Source organism: Geotrypetes seraphini, chromosome 13, assembly GCF_902459505.1.
Source record: "Geotrypetes seraphini chromosome 13, aGeoSer1.1, whole genome shotgun sequence".
Lineage (NCBI taxonomy): Eukaryota > Metazoa > Chordata > Amphibia > Gymnophiona > Dermophiidae > Geotrypetes > Geotrypetes seraphini.
The window spans coordinates 64,554,919-64,578,214 of NC_047096.1; the positions used below are offsets into that span (position 1 = coordinate 64,554,919).

General features: G+C 41.5%; 1 protein-coding gene across 3 annotated transcripts in view; it reads right to left on the bottom strand.

Moving 5' to 3' along the window:
* IKZF3 (IKAROS family zinc finger 3) overlaps positions 1–23,296 on the bottom strand; it is a 117,665-nt gene that overhangs the window by 81,224 nt on the left and 13,145 nt on the right. For all 3 annotated transcript variants that reach the window (XM_033917392.1, XM_033917391.1, XM_033917393.1), the window contains one exon: positions 4,447–4,569. In XM_033917392.1, coding sequence (XP_033773283.1) covers positions 4,447–4,569 — 123 coding nt within the window. The remainder of the gene's footprint in view (positions 1–4,446; positions 4,570–23,296) is intronic.

Below are 23,296 nucleotides of genomic sequence, written 5' to 3' on the forward strand. Positions count from 1 at the left end.
ATCTGTAATGTAATGTATTCCAGCAGGACTTCTTGTGGATGCAATGAATTTTTATTTCTTATAATCTTATACCATTGAGACGCTTCTTTCTGTTTAATACCAATGGAGTGAGAAAGAATAAGGATGTCTGGAGTAGCATATGAAAGTGGAGATTTGAGAAGAAGACTATGTATGACATGTTTGAGTTGAAGCCATTGATACTGTTGATTTGTGTTTAAACCTGACCTGTTACACAGCTCATCATACGGTATCCAACCATTACTATCTTGTAGCTGTCTTATTTGCCATATACCAGCTTGCTGCCAAGGTTTCCAGTCAATCATATGTTTTTGGACTTTGATTGCATCATTTCTCCATATAGGGGAGTGAAGCGTACGAAGCCAAGGATGTTCGAGTAACCTCTCCATGTGATTAATTACCGTTCTCATGGATGACAGAATATGGTCCTTATCCACATTGTTATTGAATGGTATCATGAATGGAAGGCAGTCCAGTGAGTAAGGACAATAACGACACTTTTCAAATGTTAGCCAAACATTATTGGACGATGAAGAAGTGCCTGACAACAGCCATCGAGACCCTTGGCGTAATATAAAGGCGCAGTGATAATCAAAATAATCTGGAAAGTTAACTCCGCCCTCCTTTTTACCACATTTCAATTTCTGCAATGCTATCCTTGGAGTATTGTTATTCCAAAGATATTGCGATAAAGCCGTATCAATTTTTCTGTAGAGTGATGAATGTAATAACACAGGTAACATACTTAAAGTGTATATAATTTTGGGAGATAGGACCATTTTGAATGACTCCAAACGGCCCCACTACGATAGCCTGAGGGGGTTCCATCTACAGACTTGGTCCTTAATGAGTTGTAGAATATGATTGGAGCAGAGTTCTATAGTTGCATCTAGAGTAGAACCAAAATTAACCCCCAGGGAAACAGTGATCATAACGTGATCAAATTTGAGCTGATACCAGGAGTAACGTTGCAAAAGAAATCTACTGTAGGGGCATTTAATTTTCGAAAGGGCGACTATGATAAATTTAGGAAAATGGTTAAAAATAAGTTAAAAGGATCAGTTGCAAAGGTTAGGACTGTAAACCAGGCGTGATTGTTATTTAAAAATACCGTATGGAAGCCCAGACCAGATGCATTCCACGTATCAGCAAAGGTGGAAAGAAGAGGAAACGAGAGCCGGCGTGGTTAAAAAGTGAAGTGAAAGAGGCTATTAGAGCCAAAAAACATCCTTTAAAGAATGGAAAAAAGATCCGAATGAAGAAAATCAGCAGAAACAAAAGCACTGGCAAGTTAGATGCAAAGCATTGATAAAGACAGCTAAGAAAGAATATGAAGAGAAACTTGCAAAAGAGGCAAAAACTCATAGCAATTTTTTTAGATACATCAGAAGCAGAAAACCTGTGAGAGAATCTGTGGGGCCTGCACACATTTATGCCATTGAAAACTTTTTTTATTTCACACTGCCCTACTAAAAGCAGCAATAGAGTAGACATCCCGAATGGTGTGAATAACACAAAGGAAGACCTAGTGAAGCTTGAAAAATGGTCTGAGATTTGGCAGCTAAAATTTAATGCTAAGAAATGCAAGGTCATGCATTTGGGCTGCAAAAACCCAAAGGAATGGTATAGTTCAGGGGAGGAAGAACTTACATGCACGACAGAAGAGCGGGATTTGGATGTGATTCTATGTGATTATCTTAAAGTGGCCAAACAGGTTGAAAAAGGTGACCGCGAAAGCTAGAAGGATGCTAGGGTGCATACGGAGAGGAATGGCCAGTAGGAAAAAAGGAGGTATTGATGCCCCCGTATAAGACTATGGTGAGACCTCATTTAGAATATTGTGTGCAATTCTGGAGACCACACCTTCCAAAAGATATAAAAAGGACAAGAGTCTGTCCATAGGAAGGCTACTAAAATGGTGTGTGGTCTTCGTCATAAGGCATATGGAAACAGACTTAAAGATCTCACTATGTATATTTTAGAGGAAAGGTGGGAGAGGGGAGATATGATAAGAGATGTTTAAATACCTACGTGGCATAAATGCACACGAGTCAAGTCTCTTTCATTTGAAAGGAAGCTCTGGAATGAGAGGGCATAGGATGAAATTAAGAGGTGGAAATATCTTTTTACAGAAAGGGTGGTAGATGCATGGAACAGTCTCCCGGAAGAGGTGGTGGAGATAAATACTGTGTCCGAATTCAAGAAAGCCTGGGATAGGTATGAGGGATCTCTTAGAGACAGGAAGAGATAACGGTTACTGCAGATAGGCAGACTGGCCATTTGGCCTTTATCTGCCATCATGTTTCTATGTTTACAGGAACGAGAGTCAGAGATGAGTCACACAGATATAGTGATCCCATTGGTCTACGGGCAACAGGATATATCAGAAATGACGCTTCATAAGGCAATCGAAGTGTGTTTATGTGTTTGTGTTCTAAGCATAATTGTTCTCAAAGGTGTTAAAGGACCAACCTGAATAAAGTACAAAAATATCTGTCCTACCACCTCCAGTTCTGCAATGCAGGGAGCAAAATGTTTCTTTGAGACTATGCATTTTCTTACGAAATGTGTGCCAAAATACTCTGCTTCCCACCCACCCCAACCAAAACCTCCAGTAACCTCCAACAGCAGCTATAATATCTAGCACCACCTATTTGAAACTGAAATAGGAAGGGGGGCATTAAGAATCTTCCAGTGAAGCGTTTTTGTTAAAGACAGTACAAATGTACTTCATCCCAACTCATTCATGTCCAATAAATTGGTTTTTAAATAACCTTGAGAACGCACAGAAGGAAGATATGAACATAGATTCTGGAAAAGCACCACCTCACTTAATCTTATTTGCTTGGTTCCATGAAGTTCTGGAAATACTTATTATTTCCCAAATGCCACCTTCTCTTATTGCCCTTCTTGCCTCCCAGAAAGGCAAACTCATCCAATTCAAAATGCAAAATGCCATGATATGCAAAATGCCATGATATGCACAGACCCTAGCGGAGCAGAAAGGTGCCCAAAGCTCCAGGTATCATTTGTCTCACTATCCCAGAGAAGTCTAAAAAGAAGTAAGAAAAGCATTTAGGGAACACAAGCTTCTGGACAGAAGGAAACAAGTACCGTATTTTCACGCATATAACGCGCGCGTTATACACGATTTTACAAACCGAGCATAACCATGCGCGTTATATGCGTGAACGCGTTTTACAATTTTTTTTTTTACATTGCTGGTTCCCCCCCCTCCCCCGGCGTCCGATTCATCCCCAGGCCTTGAAAGCCTGATGCCCCACCTCGATGGACTGCTGGCCCCCCCACCCTGAAGGACCGTTCTCACCCCCCCCCCGACGTCTGATTCATCCCCTAGCCCCCCCCCCCGCACCGTTTGCGGTGGAGAAGCAGCCTACCGTGGGTTCGCGATGCCAGTGAGCCCTGCTGCTTCCTCTGCCGGCGGTCCCGCCCCTTCTCTGATGTCAGAGAAAGGGCGGGACCGCGGCAGAGGAAGCAACGCAGGGCTCAGAGAAGGGGCGGGACCGCCGGCAGAGGAAGCAGCAGGGCTCACTGGCGTCGCGAACCCAAGGTAGGCTGCTTCTCCACCGCAAACGGTGCAGGGGGGCTGGGGGGATGAATCGGACATCGGGGGGGTGCGAGCGGTCCTTCAGGGTGGGGGGGCCAGCGGTCCTTCGGGGTGGGGCATCAGGCTTTCAGGGTGGGGCGGGCCTTCAAGGGGGGGGACAGGACTTCAAGGGCAGGGCGGCGAGAGGAGAGTCGGGGCGGCAAGCAGCATGCGCGGTATACGCGTGGGCGCGCTATACCAAAATTTTCTTACATAAATTCCTTGTTCCTGCGCGCTATACACGTGTGCGCGTTGTACACGTGTGCGCGTTATATGCGTGAAAATACGGTATCTCATCTTATATGTCTTACAATGAAATACAGTAGACTTTCTGTTAACCGGAACTCAATTAACCAGAACTCTCAAGCAACCTGAAAAAAAAAAAAATCTAGGAAATACTGTAATACTTTAAATAAAAATGAAAGTAAAATCAATTTCTGCGGAAATTTAAATGTAAACTTGGCACACCACACCTAAGTACGCCCACATTTTGCCTACCACATGTCCGGAAGTTTGTCTGGAACAGTTTATTGTATGGAGTATAGTATTAGTTAATCCTATTTTTAACAGTAACTCTCAAGCAACCAGAAACTACATTTAACCGGCATCTATCAATCCCCATGGGTGCTGGTTAACTGAAAGTCTACTGTAGTCTGATATTACACCTACAGAGATTTCCTATACGAGACATTTTGCACAGTATTAGAACACTGTGCCTGCTAACTCACTCAAATCAGTTGCATGATCACACAGGGGGAACAAGTTCACCCAAGTAATGCTAAACATGCATAAAATCTCCAAATCTAAGAAAATCATTTTACCTGATGTTTCTTCCCCCTCTTCCTGCAGCAGTATGCTATCATCTTCGTCTTCCTCCTGTTCATGATGCATCTGCTCCTGGTTCCCCATGTCCTGCAGTCGCTTTGAATTACAAGTGCTTAAATCTGCAAAGCACAGAGATGGTCTGCAATGTACCAATCCCATATGATATAAATGGCTGAATTTCTGAATGTGTATCTAATAAAGAATAGGCCTGGGATTGTTGGGGTAATGTTATAAAACATTTTTCACATATAAAGCATCATTTTTACACACGTAAAAGGCCTCTTATAAATACTGTGCAGCAAAATAGACATGTAAAACATATTCCTACTTTTATGTAATCTGTGTGGGCATTCCTAGGGGCAGAGCTTTCATGTATGTGAATATTTTATAAAATATACCAGTTCATAGGTAAAGTACAAGCACACATTTACAGTCTATCTTTTTAAAATAAGTGTAAGTTTGTGCATTAGCAGTTATGCACTATTCTGGCTAGTCCCGAGAGCCTACTTTTTTTGTGTGTGTGTGTATTACTTTTATTTATTGAAATTTACAGCACAAAAAACTTAATCAGTGAATCAACATCAGTGGAACTGTTAAGTATAATTATAAAACGGAAAGATGAGAAGGGAAAACGGGAATACAAAATAATCCGTCGTCATGAGGGAAACAATTAGCCATCATCACATAAAGAGATAAATAATTTGTGCACAGCCCCCATTTAGACTTAAATTTGTGAACTAAATTTAATTTCTTAGCGAGATAGGATTCATATCCAAAGGTTAAACATGTCAAATTCCACCATCTGTCATATGAAAAATGCCTCAAGTCTTTCCATTAAGAACAAATAGAGAGGCATTAAAAAAAAAAAAAAAAAAAGTCTAAGTCCCCTTTTGGCCTAAGGCCCTAAACGCTGAAAGTAGCAGCAAGGAAACTGTCCATTCTCAAAAAAAAAGTCCAAAATGAGGTTTTTTTTGAGAATGGCATGTCTCAACATTCAGCAGTTTAAACGGCCAGCCCACCACTACGTCTAAACTTACAACACATAATCAAACAAAAAAAAAGCCTAAGTCACAAACGCCCAAAACAAGAGCTTTTAGGCGAAGGAGGGGCCAGTCCTTCGCCTAAAAGCTGGATTCTGTAACCGGTGTCTGTCAAAAATAACACCGGTTACAGAATCCACCCCCCCCTCTCCCCCAGCAACGATTGAAGTAGGAGAGATGCCTCATCTCCCATGCTGCGATAGCGATCCCCGAACTGCCACGAACCCCTGGCTCAATCAGGCCCTAAGGCCCACCATTTGGCGGATGGTGGGCCTGCTGGGCGGATGGGCTTGGGACCCGTCTGCCCAGCCAACTGATTGTGAGTAAGGGGGGGGTGTTGGGAGTGGGGTGGCTGGTCGGGGGGGATCACGGGGTGAAGGGGGCAATCGGGGGCGGGGATTCGATTTGGGAGGTGCAACATGAGCAGGAGGACCTGGGATCCCTTCTGCCCGTATTTTAGGGGGGGTCATTGTGGGCAGGAGGGGTTAGGCTCCCTCCTGCCCGTATCTTAATGGAGGGTGGGGGTTGTTGTGGGCAGGAGAGGTTGGGCTCCCTCCTGCCCATATTTAGTGGGGGTGCATTGTGGGCAGGAAGGGTTGGGCTCTCTCCTGTCCGTATTGGTTCGGGGATGGGGGGTCGCGTCTCGGCAGGAGAGATTGGCTATCTCTCCTATGCTGCAATAGCGCTGCGATCGTTGCGGTAGGAGGTGGGCAAGTTGCCGGGGCTGCCGCAATCAGCTCAGTGTACATTGCAGAACTTATACCTGTTTTGACTTGGTCTAAGTCAAAACGTATAAGTTCCAATTAGATAACCTGTTCAAGGTTTTGATTATACTTGCTGTACGACTAAGTCTAGGTTGGCCCATCTCCCGCCCTTTCTCCTCCTCTAAAAACACCTCTTTTCGCTCTAAGCGTTTAGAGGCAGGGGAAAGGCCATCTAAAACCAGCTTTGATTATCGGTACTTGGACGATCTGGCTTTTTGATCATCCAAGTACCGATTTAGGCCTTTTTTGTACAGTTTTGGTTTTTTTTTATTATTATGAGCCCCATAAATTTCAGAGCAATTGCCAAGAGAATCTAGCAATATACAATCCATTTCAGATAAAGAAGAATGAAAACAAGCACTCTTTAATATTAAGATATTGTAAGAAAATGGGTCTGATAAATTAAATATTTTACAAATAGTCATCCAAATTTTGGACCAATACTCTCTAGAGTAGGGACAATAAAAGATGTTTAAAATTGCCCAGATTAGACTTACAAGACCAACAATCTTCGGAGTATTTATTATCATTGGTACCATTTAAGTGGTATCCAAAGAGCTTTGTGGGCAATAAAGTAAATGGATTGCATAATTGATGCAGATTTAGAAGATTTGAATAAAAAGAGCTAAAATAAGTCTCAAGTGTTGATACAGGCATAAAAAAGGCATTCTGTAAGAGATAAAGATTTTACTCTACAACTGTTCCCAAAATCAAAACCAATTCTGTGCAGAGTCCATTTAAATTCTGTGCAGAGTCCATTTATCGTCTCTCACCTGACCTTTCGCCGCCGCGCAGCGGCGGCGCGCCGAGGACTCCGCCCCCTAATACCCCGGTACATGACATTTAAAGTCACGTCTCTTGCGGCGCACGCCGCAAAGGCGCGCGCCGAAGGCGCGCGCCAAAGGAGCGCACCTAAGGAGCAGGTCCTGCTCCTTGGTGCGCTCCTTTGTGCGAAGCCGGAGTGCGCTGACACCCCCTTTATTCACAATCGACATTTTAAACAAATTGCTAACACTAATCTTTTCTTTATCTTCCTAGCGACCATAAGCCTTCTTATCTCTGAGTCACCCATGAACCCATACAGCCAGGGCTCAAGTGAGCCTTCACACATACCGGTTCACTGGGGCCACCGGCCCCCAAAACCTAAAACAACCGAACCACGACAGGTACTAATTAAACCTCTTCAACTAACGCAAGGCAACACCAATAACAAAAATTACACCTCTAACGTTATTATACCACCCACAATTCGTTCTAACTCTCTCATACTCAAATCAAACAAACTAAAGCTAGGACTTATAAATTCCAGGTCTATCAAAGGTAAATACCACTTAGTTAAGGAAAAAATTATTACAGAAAGCTTACACTTACTCTGCATAATAGAAACCTGGTTAACAGAAGGCGAAGAAGCTTACTTATCCTATTGCTGCCCACCAAACTACACATTTATTTTCAATCACCGTCAGAACCGAAAAGGAGGTGGGTTAGCCATAATTTACTTAAAGGATAGCCTAAATACTATCGAATATTCCACTGGAAATACTGAAATTGAATTCTTACAGGTCCAACTTAACTCTATCCCTAAAATTGACATACTTTTATTGTACATTCCACCTCCAACAAATCAGAATAGTTTATTTTCTCTTCAAAATTTGATCTTTGACTACAGTTCCACATCGGAATTTCCTCTAATATTAGGAGACTTCAATTTTCATTTCGACGATCTCTCTAACCCCCTCACAAAAGAGCTCTTAACCTACACTGAAATACTTAACCTACATCCCCTCATCCATGAACCCACACACAAGGCCGAACATATTTTGGACATGATTTTTATCCCCAAATCAGAGCATCTTTACTGCAACAATACCTTAAATACTCCAGTTCCCTGGTCAGATCATCACTTAATATCTTTCGAGTTAACAATAAACAATAAAATAAATCCTACTCCAATTCCCAAGAAAATAACTTACCGTGATTACACTAAATTAGAATTCTCTTCAGTTTCTGCTTTCCTTCTCTCAAGGCCTCCCTTATTAGAAAGTGACACCCTCGAACACCAACTTAATTCTTGGAACGAAACAATCCAACTCCTTTTAGACAAAGAGGTTCCCCTAATCAATAAAACAATATCTAACAAAAAAGCCCAAAACCCATGGTATACACCAGAACTTTCACTAATTAAAAGGCAACTACGATCTTTGGAAAGAAAATGGCGAAAAAACAAAAATAACGTAAACTTAAAAGCTTTCATAGAACAATCTCAATACTACAAAAATAAAATTAATGAGTCCAAGAAAACTTTCTACTCAAAAAAAATTAAATTAGCCAGAAACTCTTCTATCTTATTCTCTATATTAAAATCCTTCAATCCAAAACCTCAAAACGAAAATAAACGCTCAAATCTTTCAGCTCAAATCATGGCAGAGGCTTTTTGCGAAAAAATCACAAACATCCGTAAAAACTTTACCTCTGATCCTACCATTAACCCCTCGGAGTCACATACTAATAACCTAATCCCATGCGCTAAGTGTTCTAACTTTAAAGTTCCATCGTTAGACGACATAAAATCAATTTTTCAAAGTATTAATTTAAAAAACACCCCCTCTGAGATCATTCCACCCTTAATTTTAAAAAAATATTTTTCTTGCTTTGGCCCACTATTGCACTCAATAATTAAAAAAAGCCTTTCATCAGGGGCAGTACCAACTAGTTGGAAAGCATCAATAATATCTCCTATATTAAAAGATCACAAAATCAGCTATGACGACCCCACTAATTATCGTCCAATTGCTAATATTCCTTTCTTAGCAAAAATCACAGAGAAAGTAATATTCACTCAACTATCAGACTTTGCCAATTCCACCAATGCATTACATCCCAATCAAACAGGCTTCAGGAAACATCATAATACAGAGTATTCCTTAATTGGGCTCACCACCAATATCATTTATAATCTTGATCACCACAACTCGGTAATTTTATTTTCTCTCGATCTCTCAGCCGCATTCGACACAATTGACCATTCTCTTCTTCTTGACAGACTCCATTCTATAGGCGTTAGCGACCTAGCCTTGCAATGGTTTACCTCCTATCTCTCTAACCGTACTTCCACGGTACGCTTTAACAATACAATTTCGAAACCTTTTTCCCAAAATTATGGTATCCCCCAGGGCTCTATCTTGTCTCCTCTTTTATTTAATATTTTCTTAGCCCCATTACTAAACCTAAGCCAATCCATAGGTTTTACCACCTATGCTTACGCAGACGACATCCAGCTGACTCATGCATTCAACCCGGAAAACTCAAATGACATAGCTCAAATTAACCAAAAATTAGAACAAATAAAAAATTGGCTAGTACAAAACAAACTAGCACTAAACGTATCCAAGACAAGGGCTCTATTTTTCCCTTCAAAACAAGACCTAAAACTATCAATCCCTTTTTCGATTAACAACACACCAATAGAATTAGCAACTTCACTTAAGATTTTAGGTGTAATCATCGATAGTAAATTCTCTTACCAAGAACATATTAGCAACACAGTTAAAAACTGCTTCTACCGTTTGCGCCTAATCCGTTCAATGTCCAAGTACTTAGAGCCAAAATCAGTAAATATTTTAGTCCACTCACTCATAATATCCAAATTAGATTACTGTAATTCCTTATTACTAAACATAACAAACAAGGAACAAAGACGTTTACAAATAATTCAAAACACCGCCATAAAATTAATACATCATGGAAAGAAATACAATCACGTGACTCCATATCTGATGAAATCTCATTGGCTACCCATTAACCAGAGAATAATATATAAAATAGCATTATTAGTCTTCAAAACAACTACTACAAATGAACCGCAGTTCATTAACCGCTTATTAATTCCACACTCCTCAAATCGCTCTCTCCGGTCTAATAGTCAGGAGCTACTTATGGTTCCATCATTGAAAATAATAGGAACTAGGCGACATGATATTTTTTCAGTCAAAGCCCCGCTTATCTGGAATTCTCTTCCTTTCTACATTAGGAATATCAAAGATCTCACTTTATTTAAAACTAATCTAAAAACATTTCTATTTAAGGCTTCCTTTAACCCTTAAACAGGAACCTTCTCTTATCTATTGAAAATTTCATAAACTCCGAAAATTTTCTACTCCTAGGTACCCCCATCCCAACGTTCTATCCTACCCTATCCAATTTTCTTCGTCTATCTATGTGGACACAATAACATTGTAACTTTTTACCCCACATGTTTTTCCCAACTCCTCCAGTAGTGTCTGTTTTGTTAAGTGTTCACGAATATGTTTGTTAATGCACAAAAATGATCTTAACTGTTTTTACCCTTATATTTATTGTAATGTTATTCGCTTAGAATTTTTAAGCGAACCATTAAATTTAAATAAACTTGAAACTTGAAACTAGAGATCCATAACTCTCTCTGTTTAATCAACTCTCTCTGTTTAATCAAGACTGAACTATCTGAGGAGGCACCTCACATATAGCCCAAGCAGAATCATGACTGGCAAACGGCAGTCCCAATTCAACAACAGATTTTAAATTGGTTCACTGTTCCTCCTGTGAATGCAAGGTATTTACATAGATTACAAAAGCATTTCAGCACCAGGAGGCCATGCACCACACAGTTAAAGTGCCAAGGGAGCCAGGGGACACAGCAGGGGGGCAAACCCAGAAATTATCCAGGCATCACATTCAGTGCTGATCCCTAGATAGCTAACAGGGCATGCTGGACCACATATAATTCAATTTCAATATAGCAGTAGACTAGTCATTCAATCTTCCAAATCAAATCAATTGTAATCATATAAATAGAGGTATAACATAGCATCTTCTTTATTCAATCAGAATTTCTTATCACGAAAAAGCCATCAGAAGTGGCACTCTATTGTGTAGCAAACACAAGATATTATAGAGTTTTGCTCGCCGCTGCACTTCCTCATTGGCTATTCGTTCATATTTCAATCAAACTTTTATTATATCCAAAAACTATCATATTTTCAATGTCACTTATTTAAATATCTTTAAATTATTAATAAGTTAGATATAGACTTATCTGCAACTCTGGTAGGGCATGTTGCCAAACTTGTACCAGCCTTTATTATTTAGTAAAATCCGCTGCCGATATAGAGTCTCTGCTCAACTATAAAGAACAAAGGTGGACCTTTGAGCTACAGACTCTAGAACCCAAAGGATTGAACGCCGAACTTGATTGGCAGTCTCTTAATTAAATCTATGAATGAATTTCTTGGAGCAATTCAGTAAGCCAACCAATTGGATTGCTCCAGGTCGTTTATGACGTGGGGTAGGTTGACGGTTCCTTTTCGAGAGACACTGAGGCGAATGTGAATGCCTGCCATGTCAAAACTTTAAAGATTATAAAGTAAGTTAAGAAATTAGTCAGATGATACTACTTAACAATTTTTAATAATGTGGAGTTGTGGAGGGGCATAATCAAAAGAAAAAAAAGTCTAAAAAGTGTCCTAAAGGGCTACTTGGACGATCAAAACGCCTGATCGTCCAAGTACCCATAACCAAAGCTGGTTTTTAGACATATCTAAAACCAACTTAGGCCTTTCCCCTGCCTCTAGACGCACAGAGAGAAAAGAGGCGTGTTTAGAGGAGGGGAAAGGGCGGGCGGTGGGCGGGAGGGGGCCGACCTACACTTAGGCGTACAACAGGTATAACCAAAACCTTAGGCAGGTTGCCTAGTCGGCACTTATACGTTGTTGATATAGACCAAGTCAAGACACGTCTAAATGCCGAAAACACAACCTGCCTACCCCTCCACCGCAAGCATCGCGGCAGGAGAGATGCCTCATCTCCTCTACCGCGAAGCCATCACTCCTCTACCCGAACTGCCGTGACCCACAGCAGGAGAGATGCCCTCCACGACGTCTACACTTTTTGTCCATAATGAACCAACAAAACGCCTAAGCCCCAAACGTCCAACACAAGGGCTTTTAGGCTTAGCCCGTAATTAGACTACTTCAAATCAGCAAAACAGTTCAGAAGGCACTTGTAACCATGCGCAACTTAAGACAAATCTGAAAATACTTCAATAACGAACAATTCAAACTCATAGTACAAGCACTAATTCTAGGACCCCTGGACTACTGTAACATACTTTACCTGTCATGCCCCCGCCAACATGCTAAAACAATTACAAACAGTACAAAATACAGCCCTAAAACTAATATACTCGCTGAAAAAATACGACCACATTACCTCAGCTTTCCAAGACTCACACTTGCTCCCAGTACAAGCACGCGTTCAACACAAATTCTACAGCATCCTATTCCAAGCCCTAAATGGAAATGGACCAAGCTATCTGAACAACCACCTAATCAGGAAAAACACATCCAGACCAAACACACTTTACCCACCCCCCAATCAAAGGCATGCAAAGCAAAAAAAAATATGATAGTCTACTAGCCACCAGAACAGAGAAAATAGACCGCCACCTCTCAAATCTGCTGAGCAGGACACCCAACTACAAAACATTCAGGAAAGAATTGAAAACCATACTATTCAAGAAATTTGTCAAATGATCTAACCCAGGGGTGTCAAACTCAAACCACATAAGGGGCTGAAATCTAAAACACAGGCTAAGTCGTGGGCCGGATTTTTTATTAAGATACTTACTCCCTCCTTTGCTGACACACAGCATGGGCCCCAGCGCCGGTGTATCAGTACTTTTGTGAGCGTTGGATCAATCACCGCCGCTGCCAAAACCCATGCTACGCGCCAGCAAAGGAGGGGGGGTTAGTCTTAGTAGAAGTATAGAGATACAACTTCTCCAACCCCACAACAGCTACAAAATAGATAAAAAGGACTTTTCCTCTCTTTTAGGTCCTAGTTCACGCTTGCTGTCTAACACCAGCTCTGGCAGGATACACATTTCAAATCTGACATATTGTAATCACAAAATAGAATTATTTTTTTCTACCTTTTGTTGTCTGGTCATTTTGCTTTTAGTCCCAGTTTCTCTTTCTGATTTTATCTATCTTCTAATTCTCTTTCCAGTGTCTGCTGTCCATTTTTTTTTCTTCTCTCTTGCTCCAGTCCCTGTCTCCAACATATTGATTTTTCCCTTTCAAATTTTCTCCTTTTTTTTCTTTTCTGCCTCTGTCCACTCAAACCTCACCCTCTTTCTCATCCTTTTCCTTTTTAAATTTTCAGTTACCTATCAATTTTCCATCTTCTCTTATTCTGTAGCTCTCCCATTTCCCATATCACTCCTTTCCCAGCCTCCTATTTCCTTCTATCTCTCCTCCTCTCTCCTCTTGGTCCAACATTTTGCTCCCTCTCTTTTCTGTTCTTCTTCCCTCCCCCCTTGATGCTGAACAATGAGATGGAAGGAAAAAAAAAAGATGCTGCATCTCTCTCTCCCTTCCACCCCTAGGTCTAATATTTCTCCCTCCCTTCCATCTCCAGATCCAACTTCTCTCCCTTTCTCTTCCCAACTGCCCCCATCCCATCTCTCCCCCTGTCTGCCTGCCTCCTTCCCTCCCCCCAGGTCCACCATTTCTTTCTTTCTCTTCCCAACGGTTCTCCCTTCAAGTATCTTTTTCCCTCTTCCTCCACACTACCCCAGGTCCAACCTCTCTCCCTTCATCTCGCTTTCCTCACAGCCCAGCTTGCCTTTCCCTCCAGTGCCGATCCCTCTCTCCTCACAGCCCTGTATGCCTTTCCCTCCAGTGCCGATCCCTCTCTCCTCACAGCCTTGTATGCCTTTCCCTCCAGTGCCGGTCCCTCTCTCTTCACAGCCCGGCGCGTCATTTCCTCCGGTGCCAGTTCGATGTCGCCACCAAGCCGAGGAATCTGCCGGCCTCAGCAATTCGGCAGTGTTATACGTGGCTCCCCCTCCTGCTTTTCGCCTGCCGTGGTCTGTCTCCAATGACGCGCAACTTCCTGTTTCTGCCCAGGTGGACCGCGGCGGACGGAAGGCAGGAGGGAAGCCATGGACAACACTGCTGAATCGCTGCTGAAGCCGGCAGACTTCCCAGCATGACAGCAACATCGGACCAGCACAGAAGGGAGGACACGCTGGGCTCTGAGAAGGGAAGTTAGGGAGCATTGCTGCAGGCCACATAAAAAGGCCAGGCGGGCCGGATTCGGCCCGCAGGCCTTGTGTTTGACACATGTGATCTAACCAAACCGTATCGACCCTTCCCAGATCCCGACGCATACTATAGCTGTCAACCTTGTAATCTCCCTGGGAATAACCAGGCTAATTTCTTGTTGTAAACCACCTAGAACTGAAAGGTATTGGCAAGACAGAAGACACCAATGTAATGTAATGTAACTACTTTTCCACAGTACACAACAGTGATCTGCAACCTCATCACAAGAAATAATCTTCTAAAGCAGTTTCTCAACTTCTTCAAGCCAAGTATTCCCTAAGTCTAACAAATATCAACCGAGTACCTCCTCCCCATCCATCTCCCCTCTCTCTATGAGTCCAACACTTTCTGCCTCCTGCATGCTTTCCCTTTCTCCTCGTCCCTTCCCTCAAATGTGACATCCCTCCTTCACACACCTCAGTTCTATTTCTCCCTCTCCTCCACACCATGTCCATGTTTCCCTCTCACTCATCCTGCAATAATTTTCCTTCCTTCCCTTCCCCCCAATCCCACTCACAACTAATATGTAAAGATATTTCCTGTGATTTGGGAGGATGGGAATGTGAGTGTAGGCCTCCTCGAGATCTAGAGAGCAAAGCCAGTCGTTTTTCTCCAGAAGTGGTCACAGGGTTCCCAAAGAGACCATTCTGAATTTCTCCTTTACTAAGTATTTATCGAGAGCATGGAGATCTAGGATTGGACGAAGATCTCCGGTCTTCTTCAGTATTAGGAAATACTTGGAATAGAATCCTCAGTTCCTCTCCTGCAGAGGAACTTATTCTATTGTGTTGAGCTGGAGGATAAATAAGATGAAATCTGTTTTGCTACTTGGGATCTTACTAGGTTCTTGGGACCTGGGTTGGCCACTGTTGGAAACAGGATTCTGGGCTTGATGGACCTTCAGTCTGTCTTGTATAGCAACTCTTATGTTCTTAAGTTAAGTAAGTAATTAGTTTATTTGATATACTACATTTCTTAACAATTTTGTCAGATCAAGGCGGTTAACAAATTTAAAATAATAAAAATAAGTGTGGTCTGAAGGGAACTGAAAGTAGACTATTTTGGGGGGTGGTTTGGAGGTGTACATCTCAGATGAAGAGCATAAGCTTGTATCACTATTTGTAGTACCCAGCAGTCTGATGTTATGAGAGACCAATGGTGGTAGAAGTGAGTGAGATGACCCCCAACAGTCTTTGGTGTAGGCTGATTTACGCTGGCTAGGCTCTCCAGAAGAAAGTCAAAAGGACTGCTGTGATTTTTGCTGAGACTGTGGCTGGAACTTGAATCCTTTGCTGTTTTGAGTGTTTTTGAGGAGGAGCTCTAGAAAAAAAAAATAGACGATGGTACTTATCTGCATTTAAGGTAAAAGGAAGAGTGCTTGGGATCATAAAATTATTTGTCAGGTTGAAATTTGGAAGTCCTTGAGCCCGGAGAGTAGTCATGGACTGCTTATGCCTTGTGATTTTCTGGGTGGCCTCCTCTTATTTTGTCCCCAAAGAGCTCATCATCCAAGCATGGAATGTTGGCCAAGCGGTCCTGGATTTTGGCGATAATGCTGATGTTCTTAAGGTATCAAAAAGACCAGATTTGTGTCAGAACCAAGCCATCAGAATGCTAATTGATCCTCAGATGCACCACTCCATGTTCAAACTATTTCCTAACGTCAAGCTTGATGTGCAGAATTTTCTCTGTTTTTAAATAATTTAATTTTTATATTTTAAATATTAAGTATAATACATATTAATTTAGTTATTCTAATTTTTATAAAGCTTACAAAATATTTAATCAAAAAGACTTAGCTTCGATTTTGTGGTCGCTGTTAGTGACTGCTTATGCCAACATGTTTCGCGATAAAACGCTTTTTCAAGGCAAAAAGTTAGTGGTCAAAACTAATGGTGTTTCATTATTAGGGACCCAGCCTTGAAAAAGCGTTTTATTGCAAAACATGTTGGCACAAGCAGTCCCTAACGCAGTATTACATGCGTTATACCCCTACCGCAGCTTGATAAAAGGACTCTAAGTGCGAATACTGGATGTTCTTAAGGTGGCATCAAAGGCATTGAATACAGATCTCGTCATAAAATCTTTCTTGCTTGCCAACAAGTCATTATAAGTGTGTAAAAAAGCATGTAGTTGGTCATCAGGAATATATCGATCATAATAAGAAAATTTCTGAACCACAGACTTCATATAAAAAAAGTCGTGTAAAAATTGTAACTCAATATTCTATTGGCTAGCATTAAATTGTCTAGCCAAAATTGTCCAATGTTCTTTCTTCTCTGTCAGAAGTGTGCTAGCAAAGGTTCTGGAACTGCTAGCCTTCAATGCAGATTCTACAAGCAGTGATTGATGTTGGGAGTTGTTTGTCAAATCCTGGGCAAGACGACTCTGTACAAAGACTGGACTCTGTACAAAGAATCTAGTTTCCTTAGAACCACAGGAACTAGAAGTAGTGTTTCTCAATTTCATTAAGTTGTGAAAGGGAAGCTTTAGATAATCCTTTGGTATCTGCTTGTAGTCTAAAGCATCATAGAGTTCTGTTCTTTGTTCAAACTAAAACTCCAATTTGATCAGGAGAGTTTGACCCATTTGTCTAATAAATCTTGTAAAGGAGCAGTTCACTGATGGTGATCTCCTTCGAGGAGGTGGATGGAGATGGGTCTGATGAAATTCCATATAACTCTTCGGTCGAGAGCTCTCATGTGATAAATTAGAGTCATACTCCTCGATGTCATAGGTTTTAGTGATGGAGAACGTCAAGATAATCAATAAGGAGAGCATTGAATTTCTGTTGAGATAGAGAAGAGCATCAAATATAATGCTGAAAAGAACATCGAGATGTACTTTGAAATGCTCTACTATGACGCCGATGTGATGGTGATCTAGATGAAGAGTTTCAATGTCTCTCTCCTCAACATACATTGGTGGGGAGTGCAAGACCTGGCTTTTGATGTATGAGTAGTGCGCTGTCCCATAGTCTTTGTAATTTTTAACAAAGTAAAAAAAAAAAAAAAAAAAGATCCACTTGTACCTGTCCACACCACTCAGGATTTTGTAGACTTTAATCATATCTTCGCTCAGCCATCCCAGTTGAAGAGTCCCAACTTCTTTAGTCTTTCCTCATATGAGAAGAGTTCCATCCCCTTTATCTTGGTTGCTCTTCTTTGAACCTTTCCTAATACTGAAGGTGAGGTCACACCATGGAACAATACAGAGGCATTATAACACACATTGTTAACCATCCCTTTTTAAATAATTCCTAGCATCTTGTTTCCTTTTCCGGCCACCACTGCACATTGGACAGAAAGTTTCAGTGCATTGTCTACAATGACACCCAGATCTTTTTCTTGGGTGCTGACCACCAAGGTGGACCCTAGCATCTAGTAACTATGGTGTGGGTTATTCTTCCCAATGTGCATCACTTTGCATTTGTCTACATTAAAATTCATCTGCCATTTGGATGCCCAGTCTTCCAATTTCCTAAGGTCTGCCTGCAATTTTTCAGTCTGCATGCATTTTAACAACTTTGAACAATTTAGTGTAATCTGCAAATTTAATCACTTCACTCGTCGTTCCAATTTCCAGATCATTTATAAATAAGTTAAATAGCACCGTTTCCAGTACAAATCCCTGCGGCACTCCACTGTTTACTCTCCTCCATTGAGAAAAATGACCATTTAACCCTACCTACCCTCTGTTTTCTAACTGATATCCAATTCCTAATGCACAACTGACCTTTGCCACCTATCCCATGACTCTAATTTTCTCAGGAGCCTCTCATGAGGAACTCTGTCCAAAGTTTTCTGAAAATCTAGATCAGGGGTGGGCAACTCCGGTTCTCGAGGGCTGGAATCCACTTGGGTTTTCAGGATTTCCCCAATGAATATGTATTAAAGCAGTGCATGCAAATAGATCTCATGCATATTCATTGGGGAAATCCTGAAAACCCGACTGGATTCCGGCCTTCGAGGACCAGAGTTACCCACCCCTGATCTAGATACACTACATCAACCGGCTCACCTTTATCCACATGTTTATTCACATCTTCAAAAAAGTTAAGCAAATTGGTGAAGCAAGATCTCCCTCGGCTGAACCTATGCTGTCTCATTAAATCATGTTTGTTTACGTGTTCCACGATTTTATTTTTTATAATTGTTTCCACCATTTTGCCCTGCACTGAAGTCAGGCTTACCAGTCTGTAATTTCCCAGATCTCCCCTGGAACCCCTTTAAAAAATTGGCGTAACATTGGCCATCCTCCAATTTTCAGGTACTACAGACGATTTTAGCGACAGGTTACAGATCACTAACAGCAGGTCAGCAATTTCATGTTAGAGTTCTTTTAGTACCCTGGGATGTATACCATCTGGTCCAGGCTTAGTATATCTTCCAGATTCACAATGATTTCTTTCCATTCCTCCACATCACTCCCCTTGAAAACTATTTCTGGTTCAGGTAGATCTCTTACATCTTCTTCTGCAAAGACCGAAGCAAAGAATTCATTTAGTCTCTCCACTATGGTCTTATCCTCCCTAAGCACCCCTTTTGCACCTTGACCATCCAACAGTCCCATGGTTTCCCTCACAGGTTTTCTGCTTCTGATGTACCTAAAAAATTGTTAATATGAGTTTTTGCGTCTTTGGCAAGTTTCTTTTCATATTCTCTCTTAGCTTTCTTTATCAATGCTTTGCATCTAACTTGACAGTACTTGTCTCTTATTTTCTTCATTGGAATCCTTTTTCCATTGATAGCTTCTTTTTTGGCTTTAATATCCTCTTTCACTTCACCTTTTAACCACACCGGCTCTTTTGTGCTCTTCTTTCCACATTTGCTCCTGGGTTGGCTTCTCCCCATCTCAGTTTAAAAGCTGTTCTATTTCCTTTTTAGACATTAGCACCAGTAGCCTGGTTTCATCCCAGTTAAGGTGGACTCCGTCCTTTCAGAGTAAGCTCCCCCTTTCACTGCAGAAGACCGATTTCTGATAAAAACAAACTTGGTATTACTAAAAGATTACAGCAGTAGACGATTGCTTGAAGATTTCCCACAGAAGGGTTAAAACGAAAACAGCTTTAATCTGCTGCTACACAGGATTAGAGCAATGGACACTGTGGATCATAATCCAGGCAGCAGACGACTGAACTCAATTCACAGAAGAGCACACTGATGTTGTACACGACCTTGTACTGAGCCAGGAGAGCATGCTGCAAACACTTTGAACAACTTGCCAAATAGTAAGAGAAGCAGGAATAAGCCAGACTTCTCTGGTTAGGATAATTCATGATGATCTGAAATTAAAGTGTCTTAAAAAGCGTCATGCCCAACAGTTAACTTTACACAACAAAAACATGCCTGAAAAGGTGTAAGCAGCTTTTGACGAAATGCGCGGAGCGCGTTAGTTTCATCTGGTTTACAAATGAAAAGATATTTACAGTAGCTTCACCGATTAACACACAGAATGATCGCCTGTACGTGCCTTCAACAACACTGAAGAGTGAGGTTAATGCTAAATGCCTACTATGGACCTGCCCGACCTTAAGCCAGTCAGTCATGGTCTTGGTCACAATCTCAAAACTCAGATTCACAGATCTGTTTCTTATCGATCCTGAGGTTAAGATCAATGGCACACACTACCAGGATGTCCTCCTGACACAGAAGCTGTTGCCAGTGATCCATCTCATGTCGGAAGACTAGTTTTATCTTCCAACAGGACAACGCCCCAGCATATCAGGCAAAGGATACCATAGAACTGCTACATCGGGAGACCCCCCCAGATTTCATTAGTCCAGACCTCTAGTCTGCAAATTCACCAGACCTAAACCCAGTTGACTACTAGATCTGGGGGCTGATACAGGTAGCATCTACAAGACAGTGATATCTGACGTCAAAGACCTTAAACAGTGCCTCATCTCTGTTTGGGCTGAGCTGAAGCAGAGTATCATTGACAAGTTCATAGATAGTTGTGGCCCAGGCTGAGGGCATGCCTTCGTATAAAGGTAGCACACTTTGAACATCTGGTTAACTGAAACATTACTTTTTGACTACATTTTCCTGCAATAAAAACATTTGATGCGTTTTTATTCAGTTCACAATTCATTCTCACAAGGTAGTGTTTTGGTGTGGTGGGAAATATATATTTACAACATTTTAGATCAACTTCATTCAGAACACAATGCACTAAATTTCATAAAAATCAGCCAAGTTCTGTGAAAGATATAACAAAAAAAACATTTTGGTGTATTTTTTTTTTGTTCACAATATATATTTTCTAAAATTTGCTTCTTATATCATGTAAAGCTTTGTAAACCCCTTAGATTTTACTTAGTAACTGTTAGGTGGTAGGATACCACTCTGAATAGCATTTTAAAATTAATGTAATTTTTTTTTTTTTAAATAAACTTATTCATTGTGATCCTCCTCATATTAAACAAGCAGAAATATTTAAGCAGTCTCCATGACTGTTCTCACATGGCAAACATTTTTAGAAACCAATTTTTGTGCTAACTTTTTGGTGCAGCCGTGGGAAGGCTTCCACTCAGAGAAACTGGTGCCCTGCACCTAGTATATGACAATGAGCCTTACAAAATGAATTAACCCGCCAATATCTGGTGACCCAGTTACAATAAATACGAAACCACACTCATTCTAATACTGCCTTGTAAGAGATGCCACACTGACAGCAAACAAGTTTTCTTAGGAGCCATCTTAAATTGTAAGTTACTTTACTCACTGACACTTCATGCCACAATGGGAAAAAGTTTCTTTAGTAACCTTTAAAAAGGGGAAAATTGTGCAAAAGAACTGCATTTGACAGCAAACATATGGCAACTTTAAGGGACCTTATCTATATGTCACAGCTCACTGCATCCTTTGCATGGCCTCCAAAACAATGCAAGTTAGATGAGCTGCATGAGTGGCTGGAAAACAGACAAATGGGGAGAATTCTACAACTGAGTGCCAGAGAACATGCAGTAGGAACCTATTCTATAATGGCACAACACAGTATCAGTGTGTCTAACATTTAGATGCCTGCAGTTACCTAGTCACAAACCTGGTGTTAAGTGCGGGTGCCTAGTGTTTAAAACTGTGCCTCGGCACCCTAAAGTTGCGAGTTCCATCCCAGCTTGCTCCCTGTGACTCTGGGCAAGTCACTTAATCTCTCCATTGCCTCATATGCCACAGTTAGATTGTGAGCATGCCGGGACAGATAGGGGAAAATACTTAAGCATACCTGACTACTATTCGGTGTATTGTATACTGCTTTGGGTGAATCTTCATGAAAAGGTGGTTAATAAATCCCAATAAATAATAAATGTGATAGGGACAAACAACTTATACTGTAAGTTATGACCATATAACATAGTAAATGACAGCAGATAAAAGACCTGAATGGTCCATCCAGTCTGCCCATTAGTTAAGCTCATAAAAAATACGCGATTAAATTAACTCGTCTCTTTTTTGATATTTCTGGGCCATAAACTAAAGTCCACCTGGTATTGTCCAAGTTCCTAAGTGCTGAAATTGCCATTTAAGCTCACGGTTGCGTGAAGAGTTTCCATGGGGACAGAGGTTACAGTTGATGTCCTTCCGACTGGCAGTCTGAAGATCTTCAAGTTAGGTCATTTGGAGCAGTTTCTGAGGCAGAAAATCCTTTTCCTCCATTCAGCTGTAGTGTAACAGAGCTGGCAGGCAAGTAACATAGAAACATAGAAGGTGACGGCAGATAAGGGCCAAGGCCCATCAAGTCTGCCCACATCAATGACCCTCCCCTACCTCCCTTTGCGAAGAGATCCCACCTTTCGATCCCATTTAGCTTTAAAATCAGGCACACTGCTGGCCTCAACCACCTGCATCGGAAGACCATTCCATCGATCCACCACCCTCTCGGTGAAGAAGTATTTCCTGGTGTCGCCATGTAATGTCCCTCCCCTGATTTTCCATGGATGCCCTCGTGTTGACGTGGGTTCCTTGAAGAAGAAGATATCCTCCCCCACCTCGATACGGCGCGTGAGGTACTTGAATGTCTCGATCATGTCCCCCCTCTCCCTGCGTACTTCACAGTCTGTAAGTACACCTCCAAGATTTCCTAGGTAAGCCTTGAGGACATGCTCAAGCAGATAGACAGATTAAAAGCTGACAAATCTCCTGGCCCGGACAGAATCCATCCTAAGGTATTGAAAGAGCTAAAAGTGGAAATAGCGGAGTTACTGCAACAAGTTTGTAACCTATCCCTGAAAACAGGGGTGATCCCGGAGGATTGGAAGATAGCAAATATTACACCCATCTTTAAAAAAGATTCGAGAGGCGACCCAGGCAACTACAGACCGGTAAGTCTGACATCGGTCCCAGGGAAGATGGTGGAAGCACTGATAAAGAACAGCATCGATGAGCATCTAGAAAGGAATAAACTGATGAACACAACCCAACATGGCTTCAGAAAAGGAAGATTGTGCTTGACGAACTTATTACACTTCTTCGAAGTAAACAAGCAAATGGACGAAGGAGCCCCCATAGACATTGTATACTTGGATTTCCAAAAAGCCTTTGACAAAGTACCCCATGAACGCCTGCTAAGAAAACTAAAGAGCCATGGGGTGGAAGGGGATGTACACAGATGGATCAAAAACTGGTTAGCGGGTAGGAAGCAAAGGGTAGGAGTGAAGGGCCAATACTCGGACTGGAGAGGGGTCATGAGTGGTGTCCCGCAAGGATCGGTACTCGGATCGCTGCTGTTCAATGTTTTCATAAATGACATAGAAACAGGGCTGAAGTGCGAAGTTATAAAATTCACAGACGACAAAAAACTTTTTAGTGGGGTTAGGAACAAAGCGGACTGTGAAGATTTACAAAAGGACCTGGACAAACTGGGAGAGTGGGCGAATAAATGGCAGTTGAAGTTTAA